We start from the raw sequence: 15,297 nt of genomic DNA on the forward strand, positions 1-15,297 counted from the left end.
GGCCACGCCCCCACCACACCGTAAGACCTTTGTAAGAGTTTTGGAATGCGTCTATTCCCTGTGGTGTCCTGAGTGGACACAGTGAATTTCAGCTCAATTGCATGAAGTATGTGAGGCGTGAAAAGTTTTGAAGCAGGGTCACAAATAGGCAAAAAATGGCCACAAAAGTCAAAATGGTGGACTTCCTGTTGGGTTTGGAGGGGGGGTCCAAGAGACTTTTTTGTGCGTCTTGGGGTGATACACATGTGTGCTAATTCTCATGATCCTGTGTCAAACTGGCCAGCGGGGCTACGCATTAGGGCAATAAATACAGTGAGTTCCTTTGTAATGGCGAATGGTCAACTTTGAGGCCACGCCCCCGCCACTACGTCAGACTTTTGTAAGAGTTTTTGAATGCGTCTATTCCCTATGGTGTCCTGAGTGGACACAGTGAGTTTTAGCTCATTTGGATGAAGTATGCGAGGCGTGAAAAGTTTTGTAGGAGGGTCACAAATCGCCAAAAATTAACAGAAATTTCAAAATTGCGGACTTCCTGTTGGGTTTGGAGGGGGGGTCCAAGAGCCTTTTTTGTGCATCTTGGGGTGATACACATGTGTACCAATTTTCATGACCCTACTCAAAACAGGCCAGGGGGGCAGGCAGAAAAACCTATGAAAACACAACATTTTGTGTAGCCAGTAGGTGGCGCTCTGTCAAAGCCTCAATATTGTTGTATAGATGTGTTTAGGGTCAGACTCTGATCATACATGTGACATTTCGTACAGATCGGACAGAAAACGAAGAAGTTATAGAGACTTTCTGTGTCCTCAGAAATGGTCAAACTTTGAGGCCACGCCCCGGCCACACCGTCAGACTTTTGTAAGAGTTTTGGAATGCGTCTATTCCCTATGGTGTCCTGAGTGGACACGGCGAATTTCAGCTCAATCCGTTGAAGTATGCGAGGCATGAAATGTTTGGCAGCAGGGTCACACATCGCCAAAAATGGCCACAAACCTTCAAATGGCGGACTTCCTGTTGGGTTTGGAGGGGGGGTCCAAGAGACTTTTTTGTGCGTCTTGAGGTGATACATATGTGTGCCAATTTTCATAATCCTGTGTCAAACCGGCCAGAGGGGCTACGCGTTGGGGGCGCTATAGAGCCATTTTTATATGTGCATTTCAAAAGTCAGCAAATTTCAAAATTTTTCGGGCGAATGAATTTTTCTACCAAGTTTGGTGAGTTTTTGGGCATGTTAAGGCCTCCAAAAATGCGATCTCGGAGGGGGAAAAAAAAAAATAATCCTAAGGGTTTCAATAGGGCTCTTGCACCATTCGGTGCTCGGGCCCTAATAATAATCCTAAGGGTTTCAATAGGGCTCTTGCACCATTCGGTGCTCGGGCCCTAAAAAGAAAAAAGAAAAACACACTTCAGCATGCGGGAATGCACAACACACACACACCACGTGTGGCTCTGCAAGAACACTTTAATGACACGTATGACTGATGACTGAACGGCACTCCACACAGTTCTGTAGAACAGTGTGACACATTCAGTTGGTTATTTTTCCCTCTCCGTTTCTGTCTGAGCGTTATTCTTTGTGTTGTGATGACCACAGTGAGAGTGTGATTTGAGTTTGTCCAGGTGTGAGTACGTGTGATTGTGTGTTATGAATGCAAAGGTCAAAACTGGAGCAGAGTAGCAATGTGTGTTACCTCACCTATCATATCTATTCTCAGTATGTATTTCCCTGGTGAGCAGACATGCAGCAAAATAAAGCAAAGAAAGGCAGTAAGGCAGAAACAGAGTGAAGTAAATGAAAGAGTTTATCAAGCACAGCTTAGTATAAAGTTTAAATATATAAGAACATGCTTTAGTGACATGCAAAGTATATTTTGTAATAAATGTAATTTAATATGTTTCAAATATTGACCAAACAGAAATATGATGTTTGCTCTCCAGCTAGCTCTGGCCTGTTACCTTGTGTAATACCACTCTGCACCACAAGGTGGTCTAGTAAGTCAATGGAGGTCTAGTCTGCCCTCAGGCCAACAAGTGCTGGAGAGAATATTATGCTAGTGGTATTAAATGATATACACTTCCTGTCTTACAAAAGTTTAAAATTTTAAATGAATGAAATATTTAGTGTGCTACATATAAGGTTCATGTTCACCACTTTCATTAGACCCTCTGCTGCTTTTCCAAAAGGGGGCGGGGCTGTACTGAAGTCATGTGACATAGAAACCGGAAGTGGCTGCAGCGCGGAGTTAGTTGTTTGCTATCAATTGTCAGACGTCACGTATACTAGAGAAACCGACGAGCAGCTCTCCGTATGATGGTCTGCGGGTTGACCTACGTGTTCTCTGTTTGCCGCGGGGAGCGGCGCTCTGCTCCACCACGGTGTGATGAGGCCGGGGGAGGGAGCCGTGCGCAGCAAGGTGGAGGCCCAGTTTCTCCACACCTGGTTGATAAGACACTGAGCTTTCCTGCTGTGTGCCCCGCTTGTTTTCAATAGCCGTGCATGTGTGTACACACTCCCGAAGCACAATGAGTTTTTATTAGTAAGCTTGGTCTCTCTGCTCAGCTAACAGCTAACCTCCCTCTTCCCTCTATGACCATTTTAGAAAGTGTTAGCGCCATCAGACAGCCACAATAAAAGACTATATATATGCTCTTCATGATGTCGAGTAGAACAGAAAAAAAACACAAAATGTTGCATTAGATACTTAAATCATATATTAAAATAATACCTAATTTAAGTCTACTTCTAATGGAGTGTTAGTGTGTGTGTTAAAGGTACTTTAACTCAAGTAAACAGGAAGTCTTACATCTGCAGGGAGAGGATTTATTAATCCAATTCTTATATTTTATAGTCAGTGAAGGACTATACAGGAGATTAATAGTTTATTTCGGAGTGATGACACTGTCAGACTTAATTCTCTGAAAAACAATTTGTCAGCAGCTCTTTAAAGCAGGCTGATTACTCAAACTAATGTTGAATGATCCGAGACAGCCTTCGATTTGTAATGCTGTCACCACCACGAAGAGACTCCTTCCCGCCAACTGAGAGGTCACTTAGACTCAGTTTAAAAAGACTCTTTCTCCACTGACACACACACACACACACACACACACACACACACACACACGCTTCTATCCTCCCAACCCCGCTGACCCTTTCCGCGCCCGTCCCCACCTCTGGCCGGTAGAGGTCGCAGCCTAGCAGCCGCTGAGTGGCCGGGAACACATGGATGGATCAGAGCGCTCCCACATGACAAAGCTACAGCGCGTCTGGAAACCAGGAACGGAGAACGGGGTTTTTTTGGGAGAAACCGTCGACCAGATCATTTCTGCATCTTTACCTGCAACACGTCCAGCTCTGCTCGCTGTCAAACAACTTCACTGACCGTTTTGCTCGGTAGTTTGGGAGGTCACAGAGGCGGAGAGCTCCCGTTTCTTTCTCCTTCTTTCCAAGTGAACTTTATAGGGATGTTACACCAGAGCATCACCGTACCGAATACCCAGATAGTGCTGAAGTAGCTGTAGGACGGATATAAAGACTGGAGAGACTGGCTTCTTCTTCTTCTAGTGTTACTTTTTGTTCGGTTTGAGACACAGGAGAAAAAGAGAGAGAGAGAGAGTGTGTGTGTGCAGGAGAGAGAGAGAGAGAGAGAGCGAGAGAGAGAGAGAGAAGTCGCTCAGGTTTGTTGGAGCTACGCTTTCATGCCGTCAGTCTTGCGGACTCTGAGATGGACGTCAGATTTTATCCAGCTCCCCCTTCAACTGTGGGTTCATATACGTTACCGACTGACTCCGGTGTGGACTATTACCATTCCAACAAGGTAAAAATATGAACCTTTACTTTACGCGCTTTCAGTGGGTCAGATGTGCAGCTCCATGCGTGGTGATGCAAGTGCATTGGCTACACATGCTGGCTGTGCATGATCCTGCGTTGAAGACCATTAGTGACAAGTGCTGCACTTTTGGATCCCTCGGGGTGCTTGAGTGACACCAGGCTGAACTTTGTTGCTTTTTCCCCCACACACACAAACTCTGCAGATCGTGACACCTGCTCTGAGCTCGCACACGTCCTGTAAATTGCAATTTGTGTTAATGTATTAATGTGAACACTGCGATGTTACTGTAGCTGTCCTGTGCGTAGAGTTGGAGCGCAACACTCTCCGTGGCGCACAGGATGAACTGGCCAAACTGGAAACGAATGTGTGCATGGTTGGTTGTTTTTCTGTTATTTTTCATAATGTGTAGAAGAGCTCCCTGTATAATTTTACAACACACAACTTAGGACGCACGCGTCGTCATCTGCTGCGCGCAGACCTCCACATGGCAAATGCACACAATTAATCCAATAAAACAATTATCGCGATTGCGTCGGAGTGAGATAATGGCACCATGCTATGCGCCTGGGCTGTTTGTGACGGTCTGATGTATATAACCTGCTGCGTGCCACTGACGTCTCCGTGTACCCGTCTGTCTGATTTCGCCTTTATTGTTATGCTTCTAATTGGAATATTCACATTTTTGACGGCCTTGGTTACCAACACGTCTGTGCGCAAAAATACGCTCTGGCGAAATAATGCTCTAACTTTCTTTCGGAATAAATTATTCACCAGCAGCCTAAAAAGAGACAATCCATTTCAACAATTATAAATAATTTGCTTCTGTTTAATTGTGCTTATTTTTATTACCACCTTTAAGAAGTTGCCTAATGAATTGCGTTTTTACGCATGGAACACCGTTCAGTGTTTGTACATGTATGGCGAACTAACGAGAGGATACATGCTTTAATGGATTATCCCTGAGAAGTGTTTTTATTTGAAAACGAGTAAATTGCAAAATATTGGCATCTTTCCTGATTAATGCTGTCATAGTGTGATATGTCTGTCATTGGGCCAACTGTAAAGTCTGCGCTTGTGGCGCTATAACTCCTGGCTTGCGCAAGTGAGAAATGTTCATTACAGACGTGCTATAGCGCAAGATTACAAGTAACAAGGCGAGTTTCTTTTTCCTGTGGTCAAGGTAAAACTTGTGTAAACATTTGTCAGTGGCTGCTGAGCAGAGCTAGGAGCAGGCATGATCCCCGCAGCCATTCAGAAGTGCTGTAACTTTGCTTGCCTTAGCACCTGGAGGCGAGCCAGCAGGCAGTTAACATTTGCTGATGATAAAGTGGAACATTATTATAGCATGGTACAATATTTGAATTGTTAATCTCTCTTGTTCATACACACGGTTACCTGGATGCATGCATGTACAACACATGCAGTTTAGGCTACACATGCCCCCAACTCCCCACACTCACACACTTGCAAAGAGGTTTGATGAGTATTTTACCTCAACAGCAGCCATTCCTATAGTTATTTAACTCCAACAAAAATGATCTTAATTACAATTTAATCCCAGATCAACGCCTAAAATAGCCCAATAATAAAACAAGGCCTCAGATAGGACTGTAATCTTTGATGATAAACTTACAGCCTTCACACTTGTGGGTACAGTAATTCTGTCTGAGACATGGTAGCTGCAGATGTATATTTAAGATCACAGTGGGGACTCCGACTGAGGCTATGACCCAGGTCTTGTAGTATTAACACAATGAACTGTACTAGTTATCATGATTCAGCGAGCGTAGAGGCTGCTGGCCCGGTAAGAGCAGGTTTGGGTTTCAAGGACAGAATCGTATAACGTTGTCATTACTAAAGTAGCAGCTGTGACTAAGATGTAAAGTGACACATTATCTGTACTGCACTCCCTCCACTACACATAACTGTTGAATAATGATGCAGGAGCTTTATATATGACATCTTGGCAGTAGTTTATCTTTATGGCAGTTTTTCATTTCAGGAGCAGGATCGAGTTGACCTCCTGGAGTAGCACTGCGTTAGAAGTGCAATGGCAGTCTAACACTACTTCCACTCCCAAGCTGTGAAGTTTGCAAAGATGATAAAAATATGTTTTCTTCTTCATTTCACAGTCATTAGAGAGTTAGTTATAGCCAGTGCATCCATGGTTGGAATGGTTTTGTTAAAATATGTTACAGGAAATTGGAAAGATAATTGCAAGACACAGATTTTTTTTTTTTTTGCTTTAAATAGTTTTTTCATTTCTGCTGGGATCTTGTCACCAGCAAAATTTGTGTTTAGGTTATGAATAGATCTATGTAATGGTGCACAGTATAATGATTGTTCAGCCCTAAACACATTAACCAGGAAGTGAGCATAATACTAAGTGGGACAGTCCGTATATAAAAGCCCGTTGCTTCCTGTTCTAGTGGTGTAAACACACATGTCTATTTGTGACTGTTGACTGTTGGCTACAGTAACTGGATGCATTCTGTTGTCTACCTGAAGGGGTTAATAATTGAGGAACGCAAAGAATGTGTAAGCTGAAACTGGTTCAAGCTGATTGGCCACATTCAGACTGACGGCTGATTGATGCATGGCAGGAATATACTGAATAAAGCACAGGATTGTGGATGCATCATTATATTGGGTTCATTAAATTTACCTTGCTTATAAAAGCACATCTACCCTGTAATTTTTTTTACCTTCTTGATAGTTTTTAATTTTATTGCATTATACATGGTGGCTCTTTTTTATTCAGCCTATTAATTTGAAAACAGGGGGACAAAATAATCCAAAATACCTGCCAGTATAACCTGCCTATTCATCACATGGTTCAGTTCTTAAAGTGATTGAAGCAGGGCCTGAAACATGAAGCCATGGAAGTGCAATTCATTGAATGGCCACTTGAGGTTGGCTCCAAAAGGGACTGAATTGCCTTTGACTGCCATATTTATAGCACGGAACAAAAACAACTTTAGTCCCTGGTTATGACCGCTTCTCAGGAGTGAATTGTTTTCTACAATTCATCAGTTTATATTGAGCCCCAAAGGGAGACATATGTAAGGCGTGGCTGCTTAAAGTAACAGGTGGATGCCATCTCGCATTGTTAGCTGTCCTCTCAGGCACCTTCAACCCACATCAACTCAACTCTCACGCTCCACCTCACCTCTTTGCCCATTTTCTTGATCAGGCAGAAGTGGAAATAGGTAAATGCTACCCCACCTCCTCTATTTGTGGACTTGGTCTGTCTTTGAACAACCTGTGTTATGTACATTGTTTTGCAAATAGTTGCAATTGACCTGTTCTTTTGTTTTGTGTGAGGATGTGTAGGTATAATCCAATACAGTTTAACTCCATTCTTAGGGTGTGAAGTTGAATCGACATCTCTACAAGAATTTCAGGATTTCTTCTCACCTACTTTAGTGCTAGTGGCACCTAGAAAACATGCATTTGAGTTGAATTCCTAATAGAAAGGTGATGCTTTAATTCCCCTTTTCATACCCAAATTATTATTATTTATTATTATTAAATTTATTATTATTTATTATTATTATTATTTAAGACGAAAGGAGCTATTGTGCTTTTTACATTTCATTGTAAAATGCTTGACAACCTGTGCATCCACATTTGAGAACAATGCAAACAACACATGAGCAACAGCATCGATTTGTGTTTTGCTAAGAACCCCACGGCACTGTTGCTCTTCTCACTTCGGTCCAACTTACATTGTCCTGCACTTGCACAATCACCGTGAGTCATCTTTACTTTTCGCCCAAGATTTCTCCTAATCTTTTTGAAGCCTCTCTGTATCTTTCCTGTCTGAGTGGGAGGCTTGTTTGTTCAGTGTACACTCAGCTGTGTATACCAGCGCTGAAGGCCACTTCTTCGCAAATGCCTGTTTTAGTGGGAGACTATTTGTCAAATGCATTATGACTTGTGCATACCCCCAGGCAGAATCACTCCGGTGAAATGAAGTTGGATAGATTACTGTAGATGTTCCACTTTCTCCTCATCCCTCTTCCCTCCAACAGCACAGTGCCCAAGAGAGAGCCTCTCATGTAATTATACTGTAGGTTTATAATCCAATGGTTTGCAGATGTTATTCTTTACATAGCTGCAGTCTGTTCTAACTTACTGTATGTTATTTATATGCAGTCTCTCTTAAAGGGCTGTATGCATGCACGTGCTTGTTAGTCTTGACGCAAAAAGTCTGAAATTCATTAGATTTATCCATACATTGACTGTGGTTTTCCTTTGCAATACCTCATTGTACATCGCTACAGGAGTGCAAGTAACAAGAAGCTGACATTTGTCCACTCAAAGAGCTATGAGGCTGCTTTTTACAGAGCACCGACGCCCCCCCCCCACCTTTCAAGTGGTCCGTTCCATTTCCAATACTGTCCAAATCACGGTATTAGTCACGGTACACTTCAAAGTATGGATAGGCAAAAATATATAAGATATTTTCCATGAATGTGTGTTTCTTTTTTCCTTCTCGAAACATGACCATAATAGAAACAGAAAAAGAAGAGTTATTCCAGCAGTACCTCATTCTGTACACAGAGAGAAGTTAATTACATGGAGGCAAGCATTCTTGGGTCGACAGCGTGGACTTGGGGTTTTTCATTGTGCCCATTCATAACATTCTGCTGACTGGCCAGTCCAAGTTGCAATATCCCAACCATTCTCACTGGGAAAAATGTTAACCCATGCATGGCTCAAATGCACACCAGAGAGGGGAGTGGGTGGGGGGCGCTGGAACTCACAAAGTGGTGAGTTTATTGTTCTAATGCAGTTCCAGGCAGTTAAATCTGAGCAAATAATAGTTAATGTGGAATGGAATTAACATTATTTTTCTGTTTAAAAAAATCATTAAACCGTCTACTTTGTGACGTTATATTTTTATTTAGTCTAACCACTTCCTGGCACTATTCATAATCAAGTCTCTCCACATCCCCCTCTTCTGCTTGTCTCTGTGTCTAACTTCTTTTCTCATTTACCTTCCCAGCAGCAATGTCAAAAGGTTATGGAGGGAAGCTGGATCGCCTGGGGCTGATTGTGTCTTTGAGTTAATGATAAGTAGCTACAGTGGAGCAGTGGGACGCTGGTTGTTTTGTGTGCACAGGCTGTTACATTACCAGGAAAAAAGGTGGACTTTTTATGGGGATTTTTGCATTTAGATCAACAAAAAAAACAAAAAAAAAACAGGAGAACAGAATCTGATGGAAAGGTATGTTACATGTAGAACTCGACTGTCTTCGTAATCTGTTTATGCAGCTCCAAAAAAAACCGCCGCCGCCACATCAATGATACTGCAGTTTCTATTCTATAGCTGCACCTAAACCCCAGATTTTAAGAGGTATTTTAAGGACAGCAGTTGTCTGTTTTGACAGTGATAGAGGTGTCCATAACAGGAATTTACCACCAGTTTAACCTAAAGGATAGTGAAGGTGACAAAGCCAGTCTTAACCAGACTCTGCAGCACTCCCGTCGCTCTGTACTTTATAATCTAGTCCAGACATGACTCAGAGCTACTAGAGGTGTTAAGAGGGTCATAAGTCATGTATGGCTGAAAATAGATACTATAGTTTATCCTGCCTGGTTAGCTACTTAATCACCAGGGTCCATAGAAACAGGCTATTTATGCTGATGATTGATTGCACTAACTACCCAAGAATTGAGTCATGACAGTGCATTTTTTAAAACTCTTCCCAATATACTACTGCTGCTATCCAAATCATTCCTGTGCCATCATCACGCTTTAATATATCACACTGTATGTTTATTATAAGTCTGCTTTTAGGATGAGACTGATGGCAGGTTTTTTTTTAGGCTTGATGACATGCATGGCAAACCCCCATCACAAGGTGTCAGAGTAATTCCAAATTTGACGTTGATTGCGAATCGAAGCGCTCTAGCCCCAGCCCTGCTCGTGGCCCTCATTAAATCACATTAACCCTAATTATCGTCACTGCCCCCTGAAACCCAAATACTACAGTCAGGCTTGACTGTTGGCTCATCAGCTGGATGTTGGGTGTGCATTTCATACGCTTACAACTTGTGTAAAGTCGAGTCCACTGGCATTTTAAACTGTCTTCACCTCAGGAGGCCACTGGACGCTCAGTAGCAATTGCTTTGACTGGCTGTCTCTCTCTGTCACCCTCCCCAGTTTTCTCTACCGCCTTCCTCCTGCAGCCCAGTTTCCTTGTGCTGTTTTATATTCACTTCTTGATTGGTTGGGGGATGGGGTGGTGGAATAGCATTTGAGAGGTTAGATGGTTAGTGAAGGGGGGGGGTGCAGGAGTAGATTTGGGGTGTGCATAAAGATAGAGAAAGCAAAAGAGAGACAGAAGGGTGCTGTAGATGGAGGGAAAAATGGAGAGAGATTTTTAGGGGGTACTTTATTTTTCAGCTCGCCAGTGAGTCTGTAATGTCATTCAACGATGTGGAAACCAAAATGAGCCTTGCCACCAGATGTGTTCCAGTCCAGATAGCGACTTGAAAGACAGACGTTTATTGTTTTAGTGCATTTGGTGTGGTTCAAACCCAAACTGCATGAAATGCTGATTGATGGATTTCACTGAAGAATGTGTGTGTCTCTGTGTGTGTAAGAGAGAGAGAAAGATCTGCTTTATATGATCTATTTAACCATTTCTTTGCTGGGTTCTTTGCTCTGTCTGCTGATGAGAAGTGAAAACTGAACGTACAGTTCACTGTGCTACAGTAGCATTTCAAAGCAGATTCATCTGCTTTCCATCAGCACCGCAACATAAAAAAAGTACAACGCCTGAATCAGTCCTTGTTGTACTGAAGGCTTGTTGTATTAAATAATGTTTCCCTTTGATAACTACAGAATGTGTCCTTTGTATTTCTACAAAACACAGAGAAAAAGACACACATACCAGTAGTGAGACTGGGGTTGTTGCATATATAGCTCAGATTTTATTATAACAATAAGTCAATATTAACATTCAAACTGCTGTGACCTTCTGTTATGCAACTTTATGTCTTTGGTTTACCAAGGGCAGCAACCAAATGTATTGTTGTTGCTGACATTTAGCAGCATCCACATGCATGTGGTTTAGACTGCAGGTCAGGAAGTGCGCAGTTCATTTTTTTTTTCTCTTTTGCAACAGTTTTAGAATCCCAATTGTGAACGACGTAGTCCCTAATTATCATACAGCAGCAAGGAGCGTTGTTGTTCCTATTGTTTTATGATTAAGGTATCAGCATGCCAACGTGGAGGCAACACAGGCAAAACATTTTCATTGTGCTGAAACGCTGCAATTCCCCCAGCAAGAAAGCTGATCTTCATTAGGATAATTGCTTCATTTCATTCATAAACAAATAGACCACAATGTGATTATTCTAGATGCTGGAGATTATGAGCACAGTTATTGGCCTTGGCAGATTTGTGTAAAGCAGGCTTTGCTACATAAATTAGCGTAACCACTGTACGAGAAAACCATATCAACAATTCAAATAAGCACAGACGGAGCTCATCATGTTTCATTTTCACACTCGCCACTCTGCAAAGATCTCACAGTTCATCCAACGATTTGTTTTTCATTTCATCTCTCTGGGAATGGTATATTATAGCTGTGATTTGGTGCTGTCATGATTTTATTTTTCTTCCAGTAAAAGCTTCACCTGAAGTGGAGTGAGACTGTTGTTTGGTCTATGAGCAGGAAATGAAACACTAAGAAAAGCAAGGAGTGAGCGGGCATACAAGTGATTTTGGGGAGTCTTGACAGGTCAGAGTGTCCCAAGTTTTGACCGGTTACCGAGATGACAGATCTGCTCTAAACTGGATAACACAGGCATGAAGTAGACAGTGTTTCTATTAACCTTGAGTTACTGGGTTTTATGTTGCAGAGATGTGAAATACTGCTAACCAGCTAGCCACAGCTATTACCATGGTGTAATAGCAGTTTGAACCACAAAATGGGAAAATGTCAGAAACAGTAAACTCAGTGAAGGCTGAAGCTCCTGGTAAGCGACAACTGGAAAGGAAGAGTTTACTGGCTAAGGTTTGTTTTTAGCCTAACACTGACCTCATCCTCTAACTAAGGCCCAGGCCCCTCAGCATGTTCAGTGTGTAGCTTATCCAGGCATCACTATGTATTATACCTTTTGTTACAAATTGTAACTTTAGGTCAAAATACATGATGGTAATCATCAGAGTTTGTTTTTGGTAGACTTTTTCAGTAGGTTTTTCACTGCCGCAGTTGACTCAAACCTTATTGTGTTAAAGGTTTGTTGTGTAAAATGATAGACTGACAGCTGGTCCAGGTACAGGAGAGTTACAGATTATATAAGAAGCACAGAGAATTTGCCTGTCAGAGTTGCACCATAGCATGTGGTTTGTTTGTTGGCACTAGCAATCCCCATGACTCCTCCCAGAAAAGGTCAGCGAGGATGCCGGGTTCCAACAGATTCCATAGGATAAATGTATAAAAACACTGATAAACACAGTGTCTGCGCTGTCGAAGAATGCAGCTGTCGGGTGTATTAAGAGAGGTCCACAAGCCTGGGCAAACATGAACAGTTGTCTTAGCTTCCTGAGGCATGTCCTGTGCAAACAGAACTGGAGCCGGCTGGTTCAGGTCCACACTCACAGACCATGGGCCCACTGAGTACACATACTTAGAGACATATACACTCTCTCACAGGTATAGACACACACACACACACACACACACACACTTGCATGCAGATGCAAGCGTGTCTGTACTTGTGTGAATAAACACAAGTGCACATGTGAGCACACAGACCACAGAAATGCTGTTGTGTTGTTCTGCAGCAACAACCAGCCCAGATTACTGTATTTCATGCTATGAGTGCATCTGTATTCAAAGTTGACCCTGTGATCAAATGTGTGATCCCAGCCATTATTTTGAGAGATTTATGGTTAAGTCATGTGTGTGCTTGTTAGACTGATCAAAAAGATAAATAGGCTGTATTTGTTTGACTTTTTCAACTCATGTCAATAGATCGTGATTGAGTTACTTCAGGGTTGCACAGGAAGCTAGCTCGCTGGTTAGACCACTGAGGATTGGTCCTCTGCCATGTGCCGTTTGTCTCTGTGCCTCCCCGAGCCAAGTGTGTGTGTGACTCCCCTCCCTATCACTACAAACCCACAGTCCCCTCAGGCCCCTTTTTGCTTCAGTCTTGTAAACCACCTCTGGCACTTTGGGGCTTTGTTCATAATATTTTCATTGTAGCTTTGCCTTACTTTCCAGGAATTTTTATTCTTTGTGTGTTGATAGTCAGTCTCAGCTACCTAGTCATTTTCAGCGACAACACGGTATAATAAGAATACTTAATCTTATAGAAGAGCTACCCTGTATACTGAAATGTAGATTCTCTCCTTTTTTGCATATATTCAGCATTGCTTTCAGACAAATGCGGAGTAATGCGGCGCTCACTTTCTCAAAAGTTTTTACTTTTTAAAAGTTAATTTTGGATGTACAGTAGTTGTCCAAGTCTTTTTTAGGCCTCTGCATGTTGATTGGTATGTGATGTGTTGGTGCAGCTGAATCGAGTGTGCCCCCTGTGCAAACACAGCATTGTTGGCACTCCTGGTTTCACTTAATCTTTGACACAAAGGCACTGGCATGTGGCTGGGCTCTCAGACAGATTCAGTGACAGAGAAAGTGAGCTAGGAGGGAGAGAGCGAGAGAGAGAGAGAGAGAGAGAGGAGGGTGTGGGCAAGTGTACATAAATAGAGGGATAATTGGTTAAAAGTTAACAGATCTCACATTTTAAAACATTCACAGATATTTATTTTTCTGTATTTGGAGAGGGATATCACCTTTGTAGGCCTTGAACATCTCAGACTGTTATTAGGACTTCCTGAAGCAAACACAGCATCATGTAACTGATACCATACCTGGTGCTTTGGTCACCTCAGGACCTTATTTGGAGTTGTAGTGTACACAGACATATACACACACACACGCCAGGCTGGATGGATGATTTATTTTCCTTCCATCCCATAATTACCCACTGGGAAGATGGGAGGAGGGAGGACCCTTCTGAGATTATAGTTTGTCTTTGGAGTTAAAAAAAAAAAAATCCTGAGAGAGTGTAAACGATTTGCCAATAAGCTCCTTTAAAGCATCTTTTGAAGTTTTATCAAGGACTTAAGCATTTATTGGACATGTATCTCTACAGTGACGGAAAAGGAAAAAGTATTTGAAACTCTTATGAATAGAAAACCTCTTATTTATTTTTTATCCAAATTGTCATGTTCATCTTGAGTTCTGTTCTTAATTGCTTCTTTTTTGTAGTGAAATGTTACCTCTTGGCAACACAGACTGTTGTTTGCAAAGTTTGATATCTTTCAGATGTAGAGGCCTTGCATTCTGATAAGTAATGAACGAAGATATTCGCATCAAAAGAATTGTTTCTGTGTTCTTTGGACACAGCTCGAGGCTAGAAGAATAAATCCAAAATGGAAAGTGGCGACCTTTCCTAAGTTTAACAGGATTTTGCTGACACCAGTTGGGTAATCAGCAGCTTTTTTTTGGCAGGAGAAAGGTGTCAGTTCTTTCTAGGTATTCACCACCTAATATTCTTTTAATTGACTTCAGAGAAACTGAATCAAGACATGCTGATGAAGTTACAAATTGGCTATAGCAGATCGTTCTGAGCGCCAGATCTCCTTGTTCCTTTTGGTTTGGTTTGTTGTACTTTCTGCTGCTCCGCATAATGATGAGGGTGGAAGAGTGGAAGACTTCAATTACCCAGAAAAAGTCAAGGAGGCTGTTGAAGTTTGAGAAATACAACACTAGCTGGTTGCTATGTGGAGATTGTGCCCATTTGGAATGTAATTAAATTGGTTTGGCTGCTTGCCTATGAAAAAAAAAAAACATTTCTTTCTTCTCATCTCAAATGAAAATGTATAGAGTGTTTTGCTGAAAAATACCTGGAGGGAACAGTAGGCTGTTGAATATTTGTAATACAGCTTGCATTGTGCAGTTGAAATGAGTTTTGAGATGAGTTATCCGTTGTGGTTTCCCCTTTGACATTTCAAAGGTATGCAGCTTTTGAACCATGGATTTACTGTAATCTATTTTTTTTCTATTATTGATGTGTGGTTGAGTTATAAACTGTAGATTGGCTTTGCTGCCAGTTCACTGGCTTTGCCATATCAGAAACCACATGGCCACGATGCAGAAGCAGACTTTGTAATAATGTTTATATATAGTTACATGTAAACCCCAGTTGTTGGTCCCAGTCTACACATGAAGCAGCACTACACTGCTGTTTACCATATAGAGTGTGTGAATCTTTCAAAGGTGCCTCTGCCCCTCCATAAAGTAACCAGTCTGCACTGAAACATTTAGCAGATGTCACTAACCATCTAATTTGAAAATAATGACCAAGTGAATTACACATAAACATTGGCAGGAGATTTTTTGTTGTTTAAGTTTGAGTTCCCAACATTGAGCTGCGA

The 15,297-nt window shown here is 41.9% G+C and overlaps 1 protein-coding gene across 3 annotated transcripts in view; it reads left to right on the plus strand.

Annotated features, from left to right (window-relative positions):
• The first annotated feature begins 3,138 nt into the window (after positions 1-3,138).
• The window catches only part of tox2 (TOX high mobility group box family member 2), an 86,213-nt gene continuing 74,054 nt past the window's right edge, over positions 3,139-15,297 (plus strand). For 2 of the 3 annotated variants that reach the window (XM_028407130.1, XM_028407132.1), the window contains exon 1: positions 3,140-3,818. In XM_028407130.1, the coding sequence (XP_028262931.1) occupies positions 3,726-3,818 (93 nt within the window). In that variant the 5' untranslated portion in view covers positions 3,140-3,725. Of the gene's footprint in view, positions 3,819-15,297 lie in introns of all 3 variants that reach the window. The other variant, XM_028407131.1, reaches the window with a different exon arrangement.

The sequence above is a fragment of the Parambassis ranga genome, chromosome 5, assembly GCF_900634625.1.
Source record: "Parambassis ranga chromosome 5, fParRan2.1, whole genome shotgun sequence".
Taxonomy (NCBI): Eukaryota; Metazoa; Chordata; class Actinopteri; family Ambassidae; genus Parambassis; species Parambassis ranga.